General features: G+C 43.3%; 1 protein-coding gene across 7 annotated transcripts; it reads right to left on the reverse strand.

The window, feature by feature from the left end:
• Positions 1–1109: 1109 nt before the first annotated feature.
• Positions 1110–20738, reverse strand: TBC1D7 (TBC1 domain family member 7). Of its 7 annotated transcripts, XR_009047924.1 has the most exons (10): positions 19633–19793; positions 18138–18257; positions 17048–17128; positions 14699–14886; positions 10233–10370; positions 3762–3907; positions 2361–2490; positions 1832–1882; positions 1415–1491; positions 1273–1334 (listed from the first exon to the last, which is right to left on the reverse strand). XR_009047924.1 is itself a non-coding variant. In XM_057698286.1 (9 exons), the coding sequence occupies exons 3-9, from the start codon at positions 18247–18249 to the stop codon at positions 1248–1250; spliced, it is 882 nt and encodes a 293-aa protein (XP_057554269.1). In that variant the 5' UTR covers positions 18250–18257; positions 20230–20447; positions 20605–20738; the 3' UTR covers positions 1110–1247. The 7 variants fall into 7 exon arrangements, 5 of the variants coding, with proteins under 5 accessions (XP_057554269.1, XP_057554271.1, XP_057554268.1 ...); XM_057698286.1 differs by lacking the exons at positions 1415–1491; positions 1832–1882; positions 19633–19793 and adding exons at positions 20230–20447; positions 20605–20738 and having other exon boundaries at positions 1110–1334; XM_057698288.1 differs by lacking the exon at positions 1832–1882 and having other exon boundaries at positions 1110–1334.
• Between the last annotated feature and the right edge of the window lie 2150 nt (positions 20739–22888).

Below are 22888 nucleotides of genomic sequence, written 5' to 3' on the forward strand. Positions count from 1 at the left end.
TAAGAAGTTTTCTTAGGAGTGTATTTTTGTTTTAAAAAATTAAACGCCCTTGGATGTGTTACTGTACATGATGCCAGCTGGTTTCAACAACTCCGTGTGCTCTGAACTCTCTCAACAGCTATTTTACACATTAGGCAGGGACTGAGCTCTCAGAGTGACAGCTCCATAACTCCAACATCTCTTTTGGGGGCGGGATGGAGAATTCAACTCACCACTCTGGCTCCTGCAGGTCTGAAAGCTGAATGAATCAATCCCAAACAAAGGGCCCTGTCTCCCTCTCACTCACCTGGCTCAAAGCCTGCAACTGTCCAACCGACAGTTACCCTCGGGGACGACATGGCCGGGCTGGGGGTGGGTGGGCGTCAGCTATGAACCGGAACCTGCCCTTTCACCTGGCCCTCCTCCGGGGGGCAGAGCCCTCCCTGATGCTCGCCCACCGCCCACCAGGAAAAAGCATGCGTGCAGCAAAGTATCAACAAGGCCTCTCTTAGCAGGTAAATTTAGACACATTTTGTTCAGTAATATTTCACTCCAACTGGCACAAAGAGAAAAAAAAAAGTAAGACATTTATTTAAACCTATTTAGCAAGATGAAGTCTCAGAAAGCAGACTTGGATTTCAAAAGATTTAGAAAGTCAGCTTAGATTTCAACAGGTACTGCATCAACAAAAGCTGAATCTGAGTTGCAAACAAAGGAAGTTGTTCTTCATTCCAGAAATAGGCCTTAGAAAGTAACTAGCTCGGTGCTAATTAGAGAGGCGCAGGGCAGGCTTGGTTACACGCGGCTTACTGAAGCACCCACCCACCGTGACTCAACTGCTTTACAAGCTGGGAGCTATTTTCAAACAACCCTTTTAATATGCTATTCAGAACAACAAGGTCTTACTGTATAAGCAGGGGGAACTATATTCAATATCTTGTGATAAACCGTAATGGAAAAGAATATGAAAAGGAATGTATATATATGTGTAACTGAATCATTTTGCTGTACAGCAGAAATTAACACAACATAGTATACTCCAATAAAAATTTTTTTTAATGCTATTCAGAGTCGAACTCTACTTCCATGTAACCAGAAGATGCCATTCTACAACACAGTGACTCCAGGTATCTTAAATAAATTTCACTGAGAAAGCAATTACACTTTAAGCACCAAAGCAAGAACCTTATCATCAGTTTTGTAGATCACGTCCGAAGAAAAAAACGCTCTGGGCAGGCCTGGCAGACTATCTGCAGCATCGGGAATGTTCAGGCGGAGTGGACCGGGGTCCCGCAGTGTTTGTGCCACAGGTCGATGGCCTTGCTCACAATCGCATCCGAGCTGTCCTGGGGGATCTGTAAACAAGCACACCAATCTCTGAAATGTGTGTTTCCAACGTCAGTATCTCCCTCATGCACTGTGGTAGAAAACTCACGTCCACTGGAGTTTTCACCGCTTTTTCGGAAAGTGATGGCAGCGGCGGCTGCTGCCGGGATCTGTTTCACACGCCACCTGAGGTCACAGTAAGGAGCAGCGGTGTCACACTGCCTGGGTTCGAATCCTGCACTGCCCCACTACCTGTGGACTCCTGGGCAGGTTACTTAAGCTCCCTGGGTTCAGATCTCAAAAATGGGGCAAATGAGAGCTCCACTTCACAGGGCTCTTTACAGAGTTACACGAGGTAATTCACTAAAAACATGTAGCAGTAGCCCTGGCACTGTGAGTCACTAATTATTACAACCATGATGGTTCTCTGATCCAACACACATTCACTTAGTGTGTACTTACTAGGCCACTGTTCAGTTGTTAACACTGACTGATTAAAATAGATTTTGGGTCCAGTGAAACTCACTCATGCCTAAGTCTCTTCACTCCCACCTCTTCTTGCCTGGTTAAGGGTGTTCTAAGATACAGACAGGGAAAAATGGATTCATTCAGACCTTTTTATCAACATGCTCTAAATGTATATACTTCAGCACATTAACAAATCCAACTGGGATTCCACCACAGACAGCAACAGAAACAAGAGGGCTTGCAAAATCCCTCAAAACATCAGGCTTCCTTTTCCACAAACAAGGATCACTCACCCTAAAGTGACAGATCTCACCTCTTCCTTCTCTCGACAAGCCTCCTAGTCACATCAGGGAACACTGGTGGGATCAGGTGCGCACACTCATGGAGACAGACTTGCTGCTCAGACCATCGACCCCCAAACAAAGGACTGGGGTCCACAGACCAAATTAAAACGTTTTCAAGGGAAAAACTGTTTCTTATAATGTAAAAATATGTCTTTGAAATAATTTAATGCAATAGAAAAATCTGGCTTGCTAAATATGCTTTCTTTCTAGATTCAAAATTCAAATAAAACAAAGTACACTTACGTTTTCCAGAAACTTTGTTATCTTCTCTGCACTGTTCAGTGCCATTACTTTTATTTTAAAGGTTAAGAGAATCTCCACAGCTACAAAAACTAGTATCTTACAGGATCCACTTACAACTTTATCCCAAACCCTGCCAAATAAAGATACAATCAAATTACAAGTTTGAAGTCTGTTTATCTAAACAGCTCAAATTTCAAAATTAAATCAATGACATTTTCTTTTAAGTACCGTCATCCCTCAGTACCCCCAGGGAATTGTTCCCAGGACTCCCTAGCTGTGGATACCAAGATCTGTGGAGGCTCAAGTCCCTTATATAAAATGAAGTGGTACAGTCAGCCCTCCGCATCTGCAGATTCCACAGCCAAGGATTCAACCAACCACACATTGTAAACGCAGCGCAGGATCCAGGACTGGTTGAATCCGCAGATGCGCAACTGCAGGTAGAGGGCTGAGTGCGTGAGCTTCAGAGAAGAGCTGTGAAGAAATCAACATCAAGGAAAACCACACAGACCCGCCACTTGAAATCTATTTCAGACACAATCAGCAGTGGAAGGAAAAACTGATCACTAGAAAGTATCCATACTTGCTCTGCTAGGAATCCACCAGTATGCCAATTCCCTAATGTTTCAAAACTGACATTTTTGAGCAGGAAAGTCCTAAACCAAAATTTAGACTTTACTAATATTTTGTAATGCTAACATCATCATTATAAACTAAGGTACCACAACAAAAGGAGCAAATGAAATAAGAAATTCAATTCCATCTTCCAGTGGTTTAAATTCCTTAATTAAGGAGCTAGTTATTGAATATACTCTAAAATAATTATTCTGATAACTCCTATAACTCTTACAGTGGGTATCATTCTCTACACACTGACTATGCATTGTCTTCTAATATCCTCTGTATACTGCCTTTCTCTTCAATTGCAAAGCTGTGGAGGGGGTGGGACAGGACTCTGAAATACCTGTTAACACACCTGAAATGGATGGAAGAGCTGAGTTTGAGACTCAAGTCTCTGACTGCCTTCAGCTACTTTAGAAATAAACATTTTCTCTAGGATCTGCTCCATGTCTGGAAAAGCCCACACCTACATATACTCCTGGAGACTCTTTCAGATGTGAATATTGAGTAGCATCTAACACACGGAGGGCCTTCAATTTCTCTAACTCTACTTTCTAACATTTTTAATATTTATGTTAATATCAAATATGTCTCATGTTTCTAATTATATCTATAATAAGCAGAATCATGTGTTATGTTAGCTGAAGTTAGCATCAAATTATTGTAGTGTTCTAAAGCAAATTTATATTGAAGAGGTCACATCAAAAAAAAAAAACAAAAAAAAACAAACAGGATTTTTTGCCCCTGAGCCTTCAGTCTGTATTTGAGAGAAATACTTGCCTCTGTAAGCTGGATTCAGGCAAGCACCCGGCAAAGCACCTCTTGAACCAGAGATCATAGGGAAGTTTGGACACTGCAGAACACGTCTTCAGATGACTCAACAGTCGGCTATCTTCCAGATTCAAGTATTGTTCAAAAGCCTTTGGCTAATGATGAAACAGGAAGAGATTACTCAGTTCCTGTGACATAATGTTGCCTGCTCTTATAGCCTGTGATGAAAAAGTGTACATGCTGAACGCAAAGAGTGCTAGAAAACAAAGCTTCAGACTCATTCAAGTCACTGGTGATGCAGGAGTCTCCCAGGTCAGCACTAACCACAGCAACCAACTGTCTGGAACCGAGGGGTTTCCCGAGACAGTCCCAGGTCAAATGGAACAGTCAGTCACCCTAGTCAGTCCTAATTGCACACTAACCACATTCAATGACCCAAGATAAAAGTCCAAAGCAAAATTCAGTTGCTCTGGGAAGCTAAGAAAGTCCCATGTTCTGGCTGCTCTAGGGGAGTAGGTTATACGTTCAGGGAAAGGACAAGGGTAAGACCAAAGAGAGTGCGACTAAAGTGGGGAGAAGGAACTAGAAAGAATGGAGATGAAAAGGCCCCGCAGTCACTGATCACACACTATGCTGACCCATGTGGAGTGCAGCGTGCACTTGGCAGGGAGGGTCAGACAACAGGGACATCCCGAGGAGGAGCTCTGTCCCCAACAACATGTGCATGAGAATTCTGGGGAGGCACAAGAGTGACACAGGGGGAATAATGCTCTGGGGTTCCATCTGGCAGCCTCTCCCACATAAGGTTACACAGCAGCCAGTACTAGAAGACTGGGGGCAAACAAAGCCAGCTCCCAGATGGGGCTGCTGTATTTATAGGGTCCTCTGGCAAAGCGTGGACCCTGAGGGTCAAACCCTCAAGTCTGTACTCTCTACCCAGAAGGGCATAACCAGATCCCATATCACCTGGGCAAATGAAATCTTTTTTTTTTTTTTAACTAAATATCTGTACCACTGTACTTCTGCTAAAGAGGCAATTCATTACCCTTTCGATGTCCACTGTAGCCAGACACTGTGCTACATTCGGGGAAGGGAGGAAAAGGTAAGACAGCATCTTTGCCTTCAAGGAGCTTCCAACCTGGTGGAGGCAGACCTGCAAAGAGCTAACTATAACACGCTGTACTCAAGCTCTGGAGGGAGTAAGCACGAGACGCTGGGTACATCCAGGTGGGAATCCTAACCCAGGAACGGTTTCCCAGGAGAGCTGATGTCTGAGCCGGCCCATGAAGAAGGCACAGGACTTCGCTAGGCAAAGAGGGCCACATATAAGCATGTGGTCCACCCTAAAGGGTAAATACCCCTAAATAAAGAGAACGTCTAAAAAAGAAAAAAGCCAGAAACGCTATAGCAAAAAAAATGTAAACGGCTCTAACCCATACAAAAAGATGCTCAACCTGGGACTTCCCTGGTGGTCCAGTGGTTAAGGATCTGCCTCCCAATGCAGAGGATGTGGGTTTGCTCCCTGGTCCGGGAACTAAGATCCCACATGCCGCGGGGCAACTAAGCCTGCGCACCTCAACTAGAGAGCCTGCATGCTGCAAACTGCAGAGCACATGTGCCCTGGGCCCACGCACCACAACTACAGAGCCCACACGCCCTAGAATCTGTGTGCCACTGCTAGAGAAGAGAAAACCCACACGCCACAACTATAGAGAAGCCTGGGCACCACAACAAAAGATCCTGCATGCCTCAAGGAAGATCCCGCATGCCACAACTAAGACCCGAAGCAGCCAAAAATAAATAAGTTAAAAAAAAAAAAAAGAAAAAAAAAAAAGCTCAACCTGGCTATAATGAAAGAAATGCAACCTAAAACTATACTGAGTTATCCTTTCTCACCTACCAGGCTGGCAAGAGCACATGCCAGGTTGGCGAGGCTGTGGGCAAACAGGTGTTTTCATCTGTTGGTCATGAGGATGCAAAAGGCTATGAGCTCTACAAAGGGGAATTTGGAAAAACCCAGCTAAGGAACATATGCCTTTACCCTTTGACCTAGTCAATTCATTTCTAGGGAATCTATGCCCCAAATATACTGGCAAATATACAAAAAGATGCATGCACAAAGCTATTCATCTGTAACACTGTATAACAGCAAAAGACTGGAAACATCTCAGATAGCCAGTGACAGAGCACGGGATGAATAAACTGGCATGGAGGGCTATGTAGCCATGAACAGCAATAAAGAATGTCTCTGTATACTGCTTATGGCATGATTCCCAGCACAGACTAGGTCATGCTGGGGATCAAGCAGGGTGAAGAAAAATGTGTATCAGATGCTACTGCTAAATCTAAGAGGGTGAATATAAACGTATACCCAGGTGTGCTTTTCTTTTTTTAAGTGGAAGATGACATTTATACTGCTTGAAAATTTTAGGACACAGCAAATGGCAAAAATGGTGGATGTGATGATTTTATTTATATTTTACTGTAAAACATTTAGGTTATTTCCAGTATTTCCATGACCCTCATATACTTACTTTTAAGAAAATAAAGCATACCTCAACAGAAGGCAAAACCTGACAAAAGAGATTTAACCACCTTGAGAGGAGTTTATATCAAACTTAGGAAGAGGTTGCTAATAGTGTTTATTAAGAGGAAAAAACTCTCTCTTTAGGACAGCTTTTAAAAATTACATCAATGGCAAGGAAAGCAAACTCGCTTATTTTAATGACTAAACACAGTTAAGACTGAGATGGCTTAAAGGCAGTCTGACCTGAAGAGACTTAGCAGTGGCCTTCCATATACACCACTGACTGACCTACTCTCCTTGGCAATCAGAGGCCTTGTCAAGGAGAATTTCCAAAAGCTTATATGGAGAGGAAAGCTGTGGCATGATACTGTAAATCAGAACTACAACATAAAAGTATCATTGCCAGACATATTCTTTTCTTTGGATGTCAAAAGCCCATCACTGTCTACCACATGCACATTTCCCCAGGTTTATGAAACAACCTATGCTTTTTGACAACAAATTTGGTAAAACCATAAAAACTAGAAAAGATGACAGGCAAGATTACAGAAATTCTAACAAAAAGCTAGGTGGAAGATTTTGTTGTATATCTAGTATACAACAATAACAAATTTTAAGCGAGACAAAACAAAGTTTAACTAAAGACTTTTTTTTTTTTAAAACTTGACTTTAAAAGTTTAAGTCACTTGATGCCCAAATCAAATAGCACCATGAAGGAAATGCAGTTTTTCTTATACATTCTGAACAACTTTAAAAAAAATTTTTGTAACTATATAAAACTATGTACTAGGTGAACTATGTACACGCGAACATATAAACCCCTTTTTTGAAGATGGGGAAATTAAGATTTAGGGGATATGGGGACATTAAGTATCTTGCTGATTATAAAAGTCATTTCTTAAAAAAAAAGTTCAAGGCATTTTTGAAAAAGATAATAAGAGGGAAATTTCCCTACCAGCTATCAAAATAGGCTAGGAAGTTAAATTAATTCATATGGTACTGGCCAGGGAACAAATACTTTGATAGAACAAAAAGGGGGGGGGAAATTCCAGAAGGAGATAAATATATATGTAAACCTAGTAGATGATAAACGTGGCATTACCAATCTGTGAAAAAAAGAATGAACTAACAAACAGCATGAGCAGTAGTTCTAGTGACTATTAACTGTGTGGCCTTGGACAGGTTACTTAACCGCTCTGTGCTTCAGTTTCCTCATCTGTAAAAACAGATGTATTAAGATGAAATAATTCATCAGTAAAGCAAATTTAGTCTTGGCTGGCATGAAGCACGTTCTCAATGACTGTTAACTAGAGCAAGGAGGAAGAGGGCGGTGGGGTGATGGCTGAAGTTGTGCTGCAGGCAACCACAAAAGGAACAGAGTCATATCTGCGTCTGATACCAGCCACAAAGACAAGTCCCTTGCAAATTAAAGGACTAAATTTTAAAATGTTCAAATATTTTTAAAAGTTAGAAGCTTTTTAAAAACTTGTTTTTAAATCTTGGGGTTACAAAGAGCTTTCTAACTAGGCTACAAAAAAGCAAAAGAAATACTGATAAATCCAATTGTATCAAACCTTACATCTTTATACATCAAGGAGAAATATCTTCAGAGAAAATATTTAACTTACACATAAATATCGTGTACAGCAATAATTCTTAAAAAAGATGCAAGCAAAGCAAAAAGGTAGACAAATATGATCAATAAATATACCTAAAGCTGCTTAACTTCACTCGAAAATGAGGCAATGGAAATAAAATGGGCAACCATTTCACTATCAGATTGGCAAAATTTTAAGAGACTGATACTATCAAGTATTGGCAGTGGGGTGGAAAACAGGAAATCTCATAAACTGTTGGGAGAAGCAAAATTGGTACAACTCCTGGGTAAGGAACCAGGTAATCAACAAATTTAAATGTCTCTTTCAGCTGAGCATTTGCTGTATAGGTAACCCACCCTGAAGACATACACACACATGTATACACGGGAACAGGTCATGTACGCCAAGCGGGACTGCTGGCATGCAGCCATTACATTAAATTAGTGCAAATTTTTAAAATAGTATGAGAATTTTCCTCGAGTGGTTCTCAATGAGTGACTCTTAAATCCTGGTCTCATTTCAGAAGCACTTGGAGTTTCAAAAAATTAGAATTTGGGGCCCACCCCTGGAGATTCTGATTTCACTGGTCTGGTCATTGTTAAGAGCTCCCAGGTGGTACTAATAGGAAGTCAGGGCTGAAAACTACCTCTGCGTACTGACCTGGAAAAGCTCTAAGACATTAAGGTTAAAAAAAAATTGTAGGGCCATATGAACAGTATGATAATACTTATATATATTAAAAAATTATGTATGTAAAAATGTTACACACACACACGCACACACACACACAGGTATGCACTCACACTCCCATCCATTCTAATGCGAATAGTCTACACAAATGAAACAGTCTAGATGAACACACACCAAGCTGACGACAACGCTTACATCTTGGAAAGTGGGAGACAGGGAGGTTTTGGTGTAGGTCTGTGACAACACTGCATTCATCTGGATTATTTCATACTTCAAGAATGTATCTGTTACTTGTGTTATTAAAAATCATGAATTTTAAAACAAATTATTAAAACGTTACTCAAATATTAAGAAAAGCTAATTAAAGCATGGCATGATTTGGACCTCTTGATTTAATTAGGCAGCTAACATTTCATTTACATACGCTCCCATGCCATGCTTTTTTATTGAAACTAATTAACTTTTAAAATTCTAGAAATCAAATTTTACTTTATGGAAAGACAAACACTCCTGTTCAGTGCTCTGAAGAGCTGAGGGCTGAAGGGTCTTTGCCGACCACCCTGAGAACCGACACAGAGCACGGATGGGTCCCTAGGGCTCGGCCGACCTGTGCCCCACATCTGCCCCTGCACCCCAATTACCGCTTTCAACAGAATTTCCAAGTGAAACAATTCAATGACTTAAGAAAAAAGACAGACTTGTTTTGATAAAAGGAAAGAAATGAGGGAAAACACTGGGGAAAGAGAATAGCAGGGGACCCCCGGCTTGTGTTGATGGCGCCAGTGCTGGTTCTCTGGATTCCCAAGTCAGAGTGCCCAGACCACAGGCTGCTGTCCTCACGTCCTCACAGCTGCTCGCCTCTCCTTCCTCACGGACAGAAGTCCCGATTCTAACGTGAGATCTCCACGTGCCCAGCTAAAACGAACCAACCACATTTCCCAGGCTCCACTGCAAACTGGGGTGGCCTGGTGACCCAGTCCTGCCATGCTAACAGGTACACAGAAGGCAAGTCTGCTGAAGGGGGACAGGCTGGCCTGGCTTGCCACTTCTCCTCCTTTATGTTCATCTTTGCCTTCCCCTTCCTGCCTAGAACACAGATGTCGTGGCTGTCACTCCGGCATCCATCATGTAATCACGAGAGGAAAGATCACACCTAAGAACGCTGGAGCAGGACGATAGGAGCCCGGGTCCCTGTCGATACGGTGGCTGTGGCACCAGCCCTGGGCTGCCCTGCCTCCGGACTTCTGCTTACATGAGAGACAAAGCTTCTGTTACTTGGGCTTCCCACTATATACAGCCAAACTGAAACCTTAGTACAGAGGAGTAATTCTAGATAACGTCAGTGGATTCTAGATCAGAATAAGGAATACTATACAGCAGGGGTGGGCAAACTACGGCCCGCAGAGGCCAAATCCAGCCACGACCACGCTTTTATGTATTTTGTGTGACAACGGCGGAGCTCTGGGACTGCAACAGAGACAAAGACCACCTGGCCCGCCAAGCTGGAAATATTTACTACCTGGCCTTTCACAGAAGGCATTTGCTGATTCCCACCACAGAGGTCCACTCAGAATTGCAGCAGCACCAGGAGATAAAGGCATTTCCTGAGGACCCCCATTACCACTGCTCACCCCCACCCGCAACAGCCATAACGTCACCCCTCACCAGCTGGGGTAGAAAATCCCGGTACTTGCTATTCAGTTGGTTCACAAAACATCGGGTGATCCAGTAACAGTCCACGCTATCTTCCACCATCTCTTCCACGGCTTTAGCAATGGCAAGAAATACTTCATCATCTGGCTCCTGAAAGATTAACAGTAACTCTCAAGAGGGAGGTAGAAGAGAGAAATACAGAATCCTTTCATAAAAAGGAAGCTTTGCTCCCTATATTCTGAACCAGCTGCAGTAAATCAAAGGGGGACCAAAAGCACACAGTCTAGTGCATCACTGAAAAGATGACCAAGGAGAGGTTAGGATCAGTAACAAGAGGAATCTGAGTCAGCGCAGCTTCTGAACACTCACGTTTCAGGCTGAACATTCAGAGATTTTCTGACTTCCACCATTAAGGCCAAAGAGTCAACATAAACCCTAAGCAAAGGGATGACTCTCCACCCAAAAGTATTCTCAGTGATGGAGAATTCCTTTCAAACAGGTGTCATGAACAGCACACATTATAATTGTGGACAATTACTGTGAATACAGTAATTTGCAAAAATGACCCCCAAAGGACTAATAAGCATTTTCTTTATTTCAAAGCATCCATATATACTTTTAGAATTTTGTTCTATCTTTAAGCACCTAAATAGCTAAAAATGGCCCTAGAATTAGAATTTTAGGAATCAGAAGAATGGCATTTCTCAAACCTTGTGTCAATACTCAGGATATGAAAGTAAACCCTCGAGTAAATTTCAAAAGAAATCTCATAAAAACCGGATTCTGCTTGAAAAATCTGTTTCCTAACAGCATATCTTACACCAAAAGCTTTATGTTTTTATCTAGGATTTATTAACTGCAGAATTTTAACACTGAAAAGAAACTAAAAAGCTTCTTTCTACTCCAAGAAGTCCCAAGTTAAAAATCAAACTTCCTATTTTAACAGAAGTATTGCGTTTCAGGCCTTTCCACCTAACATTCTACACAATGTCAAGAACAGCAGGAAGTCTCCTTTGGTGGACTCCCACCTGGCCCTGGCGCTGTGCTGAGTGCCTGCACCCAGCATCTCGATGCTGCTTCCAGCTACTCTGAGACGCAGCTCAGAGGACCAGCGCCCTCCAGCTGAAGTCAGCTGCTATGTTCCCGGCCCTGGGCCGAGCACTGTCACATAGTCTCATTAAAAGATAAGGAAAATAAGGCTGACTGGGGCTTGGTGACAAAGGAGACATGAGCCTAAAACGAACACTTGGACAGCATGTCAGCCAGAGGCCGCAGTACAGGTGCCTGGGCCTCAGGCCTGGAAAGCTAAGCAGGGATGAGGTGGAAATGATAACCTACCATTTAGATCTCCTGAGCTTACGGATCATTTAACCTAACTTCACACATAGTTTAGGAACTTGTGTAGTACTATCAGCTAACTGCATTCTGCCAATGAGAAGTAAAATTTAAAGAAGTTTAATAATGGTTCCAACTATTTTCAGGGATGTTCTCTCTTGATAAACTTAATAAAAATAGACAATCTAAGCTCTGCCCATGAGACTCACAGCAACCTCAAAAAGAAAGAACACGTCCAAGCTCAAACTGCTGTGCTGAGGTTGCAATCTGCAACAGCCACCAAAAAATTACAGACCAGCACAGTCTGCAGGCAAATCCCTACTCTGAACAATTCACTCTGTTTTAGCCAAAAGTTAAAATGCTTAGAATGAAGTGCAAGTTGTATTAAAATAGCCAAAGCCCAAGAGCTACAGTCCTGACTTTGCCTGCCCTTCTCCACTCCCTCCCCCTTTCTTGACAAACAATAAACAGTCCAAGTAACTAGAGTGAGCAGTTTGTCAAAGATGAAGTCTGAAAAGCAGGCTGGAGCCTGTGGGGCTGAGGCCAAGGAGGGGTCAGGGCCAAGGAGGCAGCCAGTGACTACAAGGCCTGTGGGCCTGCAGGCCAGAGCCAGAGAGGTGGCCCGCCATGTTGGTTACAAACAAAGGAAGGCACAAAGAAATAAATACAAATAAGAAGAGGCTTCTGGACTTCCCAGGTGGCGCAGTGGTTAAGAATCTGCCTACCAATGCAGGGGACATGGGCTTGCTGCCTGGTCTGGGAAGATCCCATGTGCCGTGGAGCAACTAAGCCCGTGCATCACAACTACTGAGCCTGTGCTCTAGAGCCCGCAAGCCACAACTACTGAAGCCCGTGTGCCTAGAGCCCGTGCTCTGCAACGAGAAGCCATCGCACTGAGAAGCCCGTGCATGTCAACAAAGAGTAGCCCCCACTCACTGCAACTAGAGAAAGCCTGTGAGCAGCAGTGAAGACCCAACGCAGCCAAAAATAATTTATTAAAAAAAAAAAAAAAATTGGCTTCCATCAGCCTCACTGTAACTGGCAGAGAAGGAAGTTGCATATAGTATAGAAAGGGTGAGGGCTAAAATGAACTGTGATATTAGAAAGGAACTGGCAGGATTAGCATTAACTCAGGGTCTTTAATACAGAAAGAAAGAGACATATAAAACACATAAGTGTGTATGTATCTCCTAGCTCTGTCTGCTGAGAGCCCAGAAGCTATGACACACCAGGGACAATGAGCACACCTAGCACCCTGCTCTTGGTTTCCAAATATAATACTCCATTCAAAAAAAAAAAAAAAAAGTCTGATTCCCAGCCTGGGGTAGGGAAAGTACAAAATGAGCCTGGAATATCTTTCTGTGCCAGGAAGTAATAATAAAGTGCTCAAAACGATGGGAACTTGTCAAAGACACAGAAGGGGCTCCCACTGGCCAAATAGGGACAATTGTAACATCAAAATAATGGTACTAATGAAGTATAGGCCACTGAATAAAAGAGGAATCTATAAATTCATGCTGACATACATAAATGAGGGAGAAGGGAAAACTCTTCCTTATAGAAAAGTCAATTAATAAATGCAGAAGGAATGAAGGAGTTAGAAGATTACCATCCGGCAATCAGCACAGTAAAAACTATCTCAGGTAAGAATCAGTGGAATGACATTTACATAGTCTCAAAGTACCTCCCCACAAGTCGCTTATTAATTACAAAGGGAAAATAGCGACCTTACTTTGGAGAAACCTGGCAGAGACCACCTTAGCCAAGTGATCAACGGTAGCAGCAAGAGTAATAAATATCATACTTCTGTGATATTCCTGCCAAAAACGCACAACTAGATTTTAATCAAGAGGAAACAAACAAACCCAAACTGAGACATGCTCTACTGGCCCATACTCTTCCAAACTGCCAAGGTCATGAAAGACAGGGAAGGCTGAGGGACTGTTCCAGATTAAAGGCAACTAAGACATGACAATAAATGTAATGCATGGGGACTTCCCTGGTGGTGCAGTGGTTAAGAATCCGCCTGCCAATGCAGTGGACACGGGTTCAAGCCCTGGTCCAGGAAGATCCCACATTCCTCGGAGCAACTAAGCCCGTGCGCCACAACTACTGAGCCCACACACCACAATTACTAAAGCCTGTGTGCCTAGAGCCGGTGGTCCACAACAAGAGAAGCCACCACAATGAGAAGCCCACACACCACAACAAAGAAGAGCCCCTGCTCACCGCAACTACAGAAAGCCCGTGCATGGCAACAAAGACCCATGCAGCCAATAAAAATATTAACTAAAAAAAAATGTAATGCATGATTCCAGATTGGATCCTGGACCAGAAAAAGGACAGTCAGCAAAATTTCAATAACAGCTATGGATTGGTTTATAGTGTTGTATCACTGCTCATGTTCTGGTTTTGATAAACAACCAGAGTATAATTAAGATGTGACCTTTGAGGATGCTGGGTAAAAGTATATGGGAACATGACATTCTTTAGGCAACTTTTTTCTACTATTTTAAAATGAAGAGTCAAAACATTAAAAAAAAATTTTTTTATATCATCAACAAATGCAAGAACTAGTGGTTGAAAGTCTGATAAGTTCTGAACCAAAACTTTTATTTTTAGATAAAGGGCATTATTGAGACAATTGGTCAAATGGGAATGGAGTCTGAAGATTAGATGTTAATACTGTATGAATGTCAACTTCTCGGTGTTCATGACAAAACTGTGGTCACTGAGGGGAGTGTCCTTGTCTTTAGCAAGTATACACTGCAGGAATCTGAAGGAATGGGAGTCCATGTCAACTAGTTTGGGGAAAAAATTACGTATACATACACAGGGAAAATGACAAAGCACACATGGTAAAATGTTAATCACTAGGAACCGGGATAAAGGGGATATGGGAATTCTTGATAATATTCTTGCAACTTTTCTATAACTTTGAAATTACTTCAAAATAAAATTTTTAAAAATCAGGGAGATTGGGTCGAAATGTACAGGGCTATGAATGTCTGGGAAAGATGTGTTGCTTTTATACCACAAAGAAGAGCCATTGAAAGTTTCTAAGGTAAAATATGACACAGTCAAAGGCTGGCAGATGGAGCAGTCTAGACCTGAACAAAGGATCAAACGAAAGCATCACTGACCAGTGGAAAAGAGGGGCTTCGAGGCAACTTCCCAGACTCCAGCAGATGCATGTAGAGATAGACTTCAACCTGAGGTGTGGCATCACTGATAAAACGAATGACTTCCAGGGCATGAAGGACATCAGTGTACTGTTCCTTGCGATACATCATCACCTGGGCATGAGACTCATGGTGTGGAGGCAAGATTCCTATAGAGATCCAGGGGAAAAATAAAAAAGAGGTCAAAACACTGAGGCATCAATCCAAATCCCTCTTCTATGAAAGAGAATCCTGTGAGAAGCTGCCTACCACAATTAGACTCGAACTCACACAAATATTTAGTCACCATGTAGATTATCTTTTAGAAATTCACACTATAAAACAAATTTTAAATACTATCAATATTTGAATGGTGATTACATCATTGATATTAAACAGAAATGAAATGATATCATAAAGCCTTTGAATAAATGTGCCACATAAATGCAAGATAAATCACGCCAATTACAATAATGATTTAACTCAAGTTTATGGCTGTGAGCCTAGGGCCGCCCTTTGCTAAAGGCCTATCGCCAGTTGTTGTGCTTGGCCCCTAATATGGATTATCCCCCCTCTCCCCACCTCCACAATTCATATGTTGAAGCCCTAACCCCCGACGTGACTACATTTAGCAACAGGGCCTTTAGGAGGTGATAAAGGTTAATGAGGTCACAAGGTGGGGCCCTAAAACAATAGGGCTGGTGCCCTTGTAAGAAAAGGAAGAACCACCAGAGCCAGCGTGCTCGCTCGCTCTCTGCCACGTGAGGACACAGCAAGAAGGTGGCCACTGGTAAACCAGGAGGTGAGGCTTCACCAGGAACAAAACCTGCCAGCACCTTGATCTTAGACCTCGCAGCCTCCAGAACTGTGAGAATATATACTGTTGTTTAAGCCACCCAGTCTGTGGTATTTTGTTAAGAGAGCCGCAGCTGACAACACAGCCCCTTTCACCGTAGAACCACCACCAACTGGTCAAATCCTTTTCTTCCCCAACAACTAAAACTTGCTCACAAAGTATCCTATCTTTAGAAGGACAAAAACTTCTACTCTTCACTAATGAAGTGACCTTACATTACATTTCAATGCCATCTTATGCTCATTAATATATTTAAACACCATGTCTACTCATCAGACTTGGGGCAAGAACCACATTTTTTTTTTTTTTTTTTATACAAACAAATGGCATGGAGAAAACATAGTGGAAAGAGCACTGGATGGGCCTTCAGTCAACTAGGCTCTAGTCTCAGAGCTGTTAACACCAGGACTCTTGCAAATGTCTCTCCTGGCACTTGTTTCCTCATCTGCCAGAGGCAGGAAATGCGCTGGTTAAGCGTTTCACCAAATGTTCTCTGCAGCACATGAGCCCCACAGGTCTTTGTGAGAAAAAGGGTACCAGAGTCAAAGAGATTTGGGAAGTGGTAACAATAGTTAAGGCCTTAAGTTTGCTATAAAGTAAAACATCTTCCTTTATTTACTCCAGCCTCATTAAACTTCATGAAACTGTAGTGCAGCACAAGCTCCAGAAGTCAAAGTTCCCAGGTCTGAAGTCTAGCTCTACAGTTAACTGGCTGGGTGACCCTCAGCAATTTACTTGATCTCCCTGTGCCTCAGCTTCTCCATCTGAAGCATGGGAAGAATACCCATCTCATACAGTTGTAATGATGAAGAAACAAATTAATATACATAAAACACTGTAAGGACATGGCGCACACGAAGGTAGTAGAAGTGCTAGCTAGTACGTGTGACTACGGGTCTCTCTTTGGTGCAAACTACCACAGAGCCAGTATTCTAAAGAACATTCTGGGAAACATAACGTGGATGAGCTCAGAAGACTAACACGGTGCCAGGTTAATGCTGGAACCAATCCCCAACATAGCGTGGCAGCTCTAAACCTCCAGTGCCTTTAACCTCAAAAACAAGGGCGACTCACCTGATGAAACAAGCCACGAGAGACAGAGGTGATGAACAGCCCAACAGGCCTTGGCACTCAGTGCAAAGTGCAACCGTCCATCTTATACTAATAATTGACTGGCATTATTAGTTAGTAACACTCACAGTATTACCCAGCAGAAATAAATGTCATCGATATTACCACCTAAAAGGCACCCCTGGAAGGCATTTCTGACACTCTTAGAGTGACACACAGTGTACTGCCTCTGAAGTCACCTTCTCCCAGGCGTTCAAAGTAAGCAGTGATTCAGGTTCCTGAGATTAGACCCAGTATTCAGTAAAAGGCCTAAAGAAATCCTCCTTTTTCTGACTGATAAGATGCCAATGATCCCATTATTCAACATTTTTGAAAATGAAGCCTCCAAGTCTTGGAAATCATACCTAGAAGCACCTTCCAGACCAATGCACGGTACATGGATGGGAGTGGGAACCTCTGACTAAAAGTACAAAGTTTCTCAATATCTAGAGGAAGAAAAAAAACAATTAGATGCTTTTCAGTGCATTTCATTTTTTAAAGCGAGTAGAGTAAGATATTTCTTCAGAGGAAGGCTGCTATACAGTCAGCAAATCTAGGAAAGGTAAGACTAGACTGATTTCCAGCCCAGGTGTTCCAACTAGCTATTTAAAACAATTAGTGTCTCACCGTGTAGGAGATGCATTTTGCATATATTACTACATTCATTATAACATCAGCAGTAGTTACTATTTATAGAACTTATTTCATTTATCCACATCCTAAGCTTGCTGGGTAGCTATTGTTTTAAAGATGCAAAAACTGAAGCTCAGAGCAGTTAAGTGACTTGACTAAGTTAACATTGCTGGCCAGTGGCACAGTGCACAAATCCCCACATTCACCAAACCACATTCAACCACTTTGGACCTCAATTCCCCTACTTGTCAAGTGAGAATGATAATACTTAAAGCACACATTGCCTAGTAAGGATCAAAGATCAGGTGGGAAATGTTTTTGAAACTTTAAAAGCACTCTGTGCATTTAAACTACTATTTTAAACTATGGTTCAGTTTATTCTACTTTAATTAGTGACAGAACAGACCTAATTATGACTGGCTTAGAAGAAATAAAAATGTCAACGAACATAATGCAGTCTCAGTATTTCCATAAAAGAAAGTCATAGCAAGAGCTGCTGCAAATTTACCCAGAAGCTATGATGACACCTCTGAAAACTGAGAAAAGAAAACATATGGGTCTAATAAGAGAAAAAATTATTACTGACTTTTAAAGAGGCCTTTCAAAAAGGTCTGGCTCTGACTCAGCGAAATATAAACTTGAAATATCCTTAACTTCTCCCAAAATATACCATTATGCTGTCATCCTATCACATATGCAAAAAATAAAAATAAAAATATGGCAGGTAACCAATAACTCTGGGCATCTTTAAAGATAACATTTATTTCAGAAGATCTGGAATGACTTAAAACCAATAAGCTAAATTTAACTTATAAAACTCACCCAGACAGTCATCTTTTAGGAGAATTTCTAATGATTTCTTTTCTTCAACTCCACGAAACCCCACTTTTTCATAATATACTGAACGAAAGTTTCTCTGGGAGTCCTCAGTCATGTTTCATTCTTGGAGAGACAGACCAAATAGGGAACAGAAAAGTAAGCCTTCAAACAAAGACTGAAGAATTGAGGAAAAATTATTTTCTCCAACTTTTCCATGAATCTGATACACTATGATAAATGGCCTGTGCTTGCATAGTACTCAATATTAAACCTTCTTTTTACACAACTCTAACACCACCTCACCAATGCACTTTGGCCACAAATCGAGATATAAAAAGTCCTCTGAGCTGCTAAAATAGACAGAACAAGGTTCATGCCTTAGCATTCCTACTTTACTTAGGAGAGAACCACACACAATGGTATATTCTGCAGCCATTATTCACGTTCAATGCAAAAAGTCAGTGAAATAGGAAGACAGACAACACATCATGCAAAAGGGGTTACTGAATATACACAATGATTGTTTTTGTTTTAAAAATAGTATGCACTTTTAAAAGTCAGAATATTCTGAAATGCTAACAACGGTTATCTTTAGGCAGCAGGATTCCAGATGATTTTAATTTTCTTTCTTTGGCTTAGCTGTGTTTTCTAAAACGGGCATTTTGTAAGACAAAAAAACAAAGTTATAAAAAGAGTTAAAAAAAAAAAAAAGTTCCTCACTTAGTTTTCCTTTAAACATAATTCTATCAAATGTAATTGTCCAAATTCAAAACCCGCAACTGATTAAGCATCAAATTATAAACCAGAAGAAGGGCAGGAAAGTAGCCGGTTGACAAGCGATACCAGAGTTGGAGACAAAATAACTTAAAATCTGGCACCAGAACTCAAAAAGTTCGGTGGTCTCAGGTTCTCCTTTGGGAGGTTGAAGGCAAGTCATCAGGAAAAGGTCAAATTGGATTTGGGTTTTAAGAACAGAATGGATGCAATGCATTTTCCAAAAATTACTGCACTGCCCGACCCAAATGCTTAAAGCGTCGGGGCAGAGAGTACAAATAACAACCCTCATGTTTTAGAAATGTTAAGATGTCCCCAAGGACCAGGGGAGGGTTGAGTTCTAGACAGCCAAATTCTTTCTTCTTGACAAGACACCCACTGAGCTGGTTTGGGCACAGGTTAAGCACAGAATTCGTTTAAACGGAGGAATTCTCAAGGGTTCTGAGCTTTTTAGGACCAAACGTTTTTTAAAAACAGAATTCCAAGGCATTAAAACGCTACAGGAGGTCGGGATTTATTTAAAAGCAGCATCCAAACAGTTGCAAGGCGAGTCGGGGGGCTGCCCCAGAGGGACACCAAGCTCCGACGGCAACGCGACCGCAGGCGCGTCCCCCGGGAGGAAATACCGCAGGTCTCCTCCCCGCCCCAGAGCGCCCACCTGCCGGGAAAGGTACACACTCCCTACTCCGCGACCCCGGGTCCCACTCTCCCTATCAGGCTTCACCTCTAGGAGTGGGAACCACACCCGGCTTCAGACTAAGCGCTCCGGGGAGGCGGCGGACACCAGGCCCAGCGCACTGACCAGCCGGCCGGCGGGCAAGCGGGCGACGTGGGTGGAGGCCGGGCGGGCGCAGGGAGACAGCGGGACACCCACCACCGCCGCCGCCGCCGCCGCCGCCGGACGTGACGTCAGCTCTACGCCAGGGGGCGGTGCCGAGAGGGCGCGTGCGCCGAGGGCATGCGCAGAATCGCCACCGACGCTGCCGGGGCTCTTGACTGTGTGATGCGGACACGTGGAAGAGCCCGGCCCGCGGTAAGCCAGCAGTTCAGACTCCCCGCCCGCTGCACGGTTCCTGCCACCCGTCTCGCTGCTCCCCCCACTCATTCCCGTACTGGAGAATCTCGCGACTACCTTCCTCCCGCAGTCCCGGGCGGTGCGTGCCCGGGATGCTCTCCCCAACCCTGCCCTGGAGGTGATCTCAGAGCCCCGGGATGGTGCTCTTTAATCTGTCTGCAGTGGCAGACCCCTGGCTTTGCTTTTCTTTTTTCCCAGTATATGGAAATAAATGACCCACCAAATGAGAAGCATAAAGGAACTTACTGAGACTTTTATGTGCAAGAGAGTTGGCTCCACTACCGCTTCTATTTTGGCAGAAACTCAAAGGCAGCAGAGGAGGGGAAAGGTTGATAGTGGAAAAAGCGGAAGGCTTCAGGTGTGCCCTCGTCGGAGGCTGTTGGCATGGGGAAGCTGCCGGTAGATGAGAAGCCGGGCGTCCATATGTAATATGTTAGCCATATCTGGCTTTCTCTGGGCTGGTCCTAAGTGGAAAGCAGGGATACAAATTTTGGAAGTTGTAAATTATTAATCAAGCCCTGTCCATTAGTCTAGTCCAGGACAGTTGTTAGAGTGGTTTTTGTTGAGCTTCCTGGGTTGTTACTAAAGCTAGCAGTCAGAGGTCCTGCAGGTCTGACTTACAGCAGGCTGGCTTCCTAGGCTGATGGTTGTAGATAAGGGGTTGGTTTTCCAGAAAGCTTCCTGCAGGCTGTGGTTCAGTTCTATTTTTATATATATGGTCAACCACTGTGTATATTCAGCCTCTCAGATAAAACACTATAAAAATAAATATGAAAAACGATGTTTAAAAACAAGATATACTAAATATAAGCCCCAACTTATTAGACACAGACAAAATTCCTCTTTAGCATTTATAAACACTTTTCTGCTTACCTTGTCACAGGCCAGCACTGGTCGCAGGGACACCCCTCTGAGCAGCACCGCCTGAGTGGGTTTTTAAAACAGTTGGTTTGAGAGGAACTGTTACCGAGCCAGGTTTGTTTTGCCCAATGCACAGCAAGCCAAACGCTGAGATGCCAAGCTTTGCAGCAAAGAGGACCAGCCTCAAATCTGCTCACCTGAAGGCAAGAGGCTTGGGGTCCTCGTGGGCCAAAAAATAAAGCAGGGAGGTCACAGGTGTGGGGAACGTGGGGCTAGGTGATTGAGAAAAGGTGCGGGATGGTCATTCTCTACAGGTGTAACTAAGCTAGAGGCCTTTGCACGTTCAAAAGATCACCCAGCAGACACTCACGCATGCCCAGTTGGAGGGTAGGTGGTCCTATCCAATCTTAACCAGCTCAGCTCGAACCAGACCCAGCTGACTCCAAGTTGCGGCAAAACAACTCGGGCAAACATCTTACTGTTAGCGAACGCATGTCCGTGTGCCCCTGACGCGCAGTCAGGCCAAACAATACAGAAACATCGGAGTTTGGAGCAGAGAAAGGTTTAGTGCAGAGCCATGCAAGGAGACAGGTGGCTAATGCCTTAAAAACACCTTAAAAAGCCCTTTTATAGGAAAGGTGAGGGAGGAGCATGGTTAGTTGTTGCAAACTTCTTGGTGTTGGAGCCTTTGTTCTTGCAGCTGTTCTTGTAGGTCAGGTCATAATCATTTCACGATGTTCCTGTAAACCTCCATCAAAAAAAAAAGTTATTCTCTGTTCTATAACTTTTTATCTAAAGGTGTATTACTTTTCAAGGTAACAAATCCTGTAAGCAAAGCAACGTCATTACCCCTTATTTTACTTGTTCAAGATCCCAAGGCTCGACTTTCACCCTCTGAGGTCCAGGCCCTGGCTAAGAGGAGGGGGTCCCTGTGCGGGCCAAGGACCCTGACCAGGAGCACTCGTCCAGCAGCCAGTCTGGGTCCTCCGCCCAGTGCCCATGCCCGGCTGAGGAGACAGATCTCAGCTGGCGGCACCCTCCAAACCAGGTCTCTGGACCCTACTCAGCCGTCATCACTGAGGGAGCCAGGCGCCCACCACTCAGCCGGCCCTCAGGGCCCCCACACGGGGACCAGGTTCCACGGACTGCAACCCAGGGTCACTGCCCCCCTGGGGACTACCGTGATGCTGACCGTTGGCGGAGCGGGGCAGCTAACCGCCGGGCACTAAAGGCTTTGCCCTTGCACTGATGGCTGCATGCCTGCCCTGCCCCATGACTTTATTGTGGAGGTCACGTGCCACTTGGAGGACGAGAAAGCCTTAAAACAACCTTGGTGAGTGAAGGCAGGTGAAATGGATTTGACCCACGGTTTCAGTATCACCGAGAGAAGACTCAGTTCGGTGATGGGAACTGCTTCCTAAGAACCCAAATCTGTACAGAACAGACCACACAGGGGCCAAGCTCTAGAGGAAATCTTAGAAATCAACAACACAAAAATCTGTGCAGTTACAGTGTCAGTAAGTTTGTGGCTACACAGAACTTTAAAATAAAGAAGCATGTGGTGTTTGAATGCAAACATTTATGCTTCTCCCCTCCCCTCCCCACCACCACCATCTTTAGTTCTTCTTAAGTACTGGGTTCCAAGCCTTGCTTAGGCAGCATTTCTTCACATGAGCAAGTAGAGTTCTTCAAGTCTTAGCTTTCACGAATTCCATGTACTTCATCTAAACCTTGGACCAGTCACTAACTTTTACTGGTCTTCTTTTTCTTACCTTTAAAGTAGAGCTAAGAGTGGTGATGATCTCATAGAGGTACTGGAAGGATGGAATGAGAAAGTGTGTAAGGAGCTTGGCACAATGCCTGGCACCTGACACAGTGAGGTTTTATGTGAATCGGCTGCTACTAGCTAATTGGTGACAGAACGTGGTTGCCTTTAACTGTCATTCACTGTGCTTTTTGTTGAGCTGATAAACAGAATATTTGAAAGCTTCCGTGGGAAATAAGTCTCTTGGAGACTATTCTTAACACTGCAGCCAGAGTGACC

Source organism: Hippopotamus amphibius, chromosome 11 (assembly GCF_030028045.1).
Source record: "Hippopotamus amphibius kiboko isolate mHipAmp2 chromosome 11, mHipAmp2.hap2, whole genome shotgun sequence".
In the NCBI taxonomy this organism is placed as follows: Eukaryota; Metazoa; Chordata; class Mammalia; order Artiodactyla; family Hippopotamidae; genus Hippopotamus; species Hippopotamus amphibius.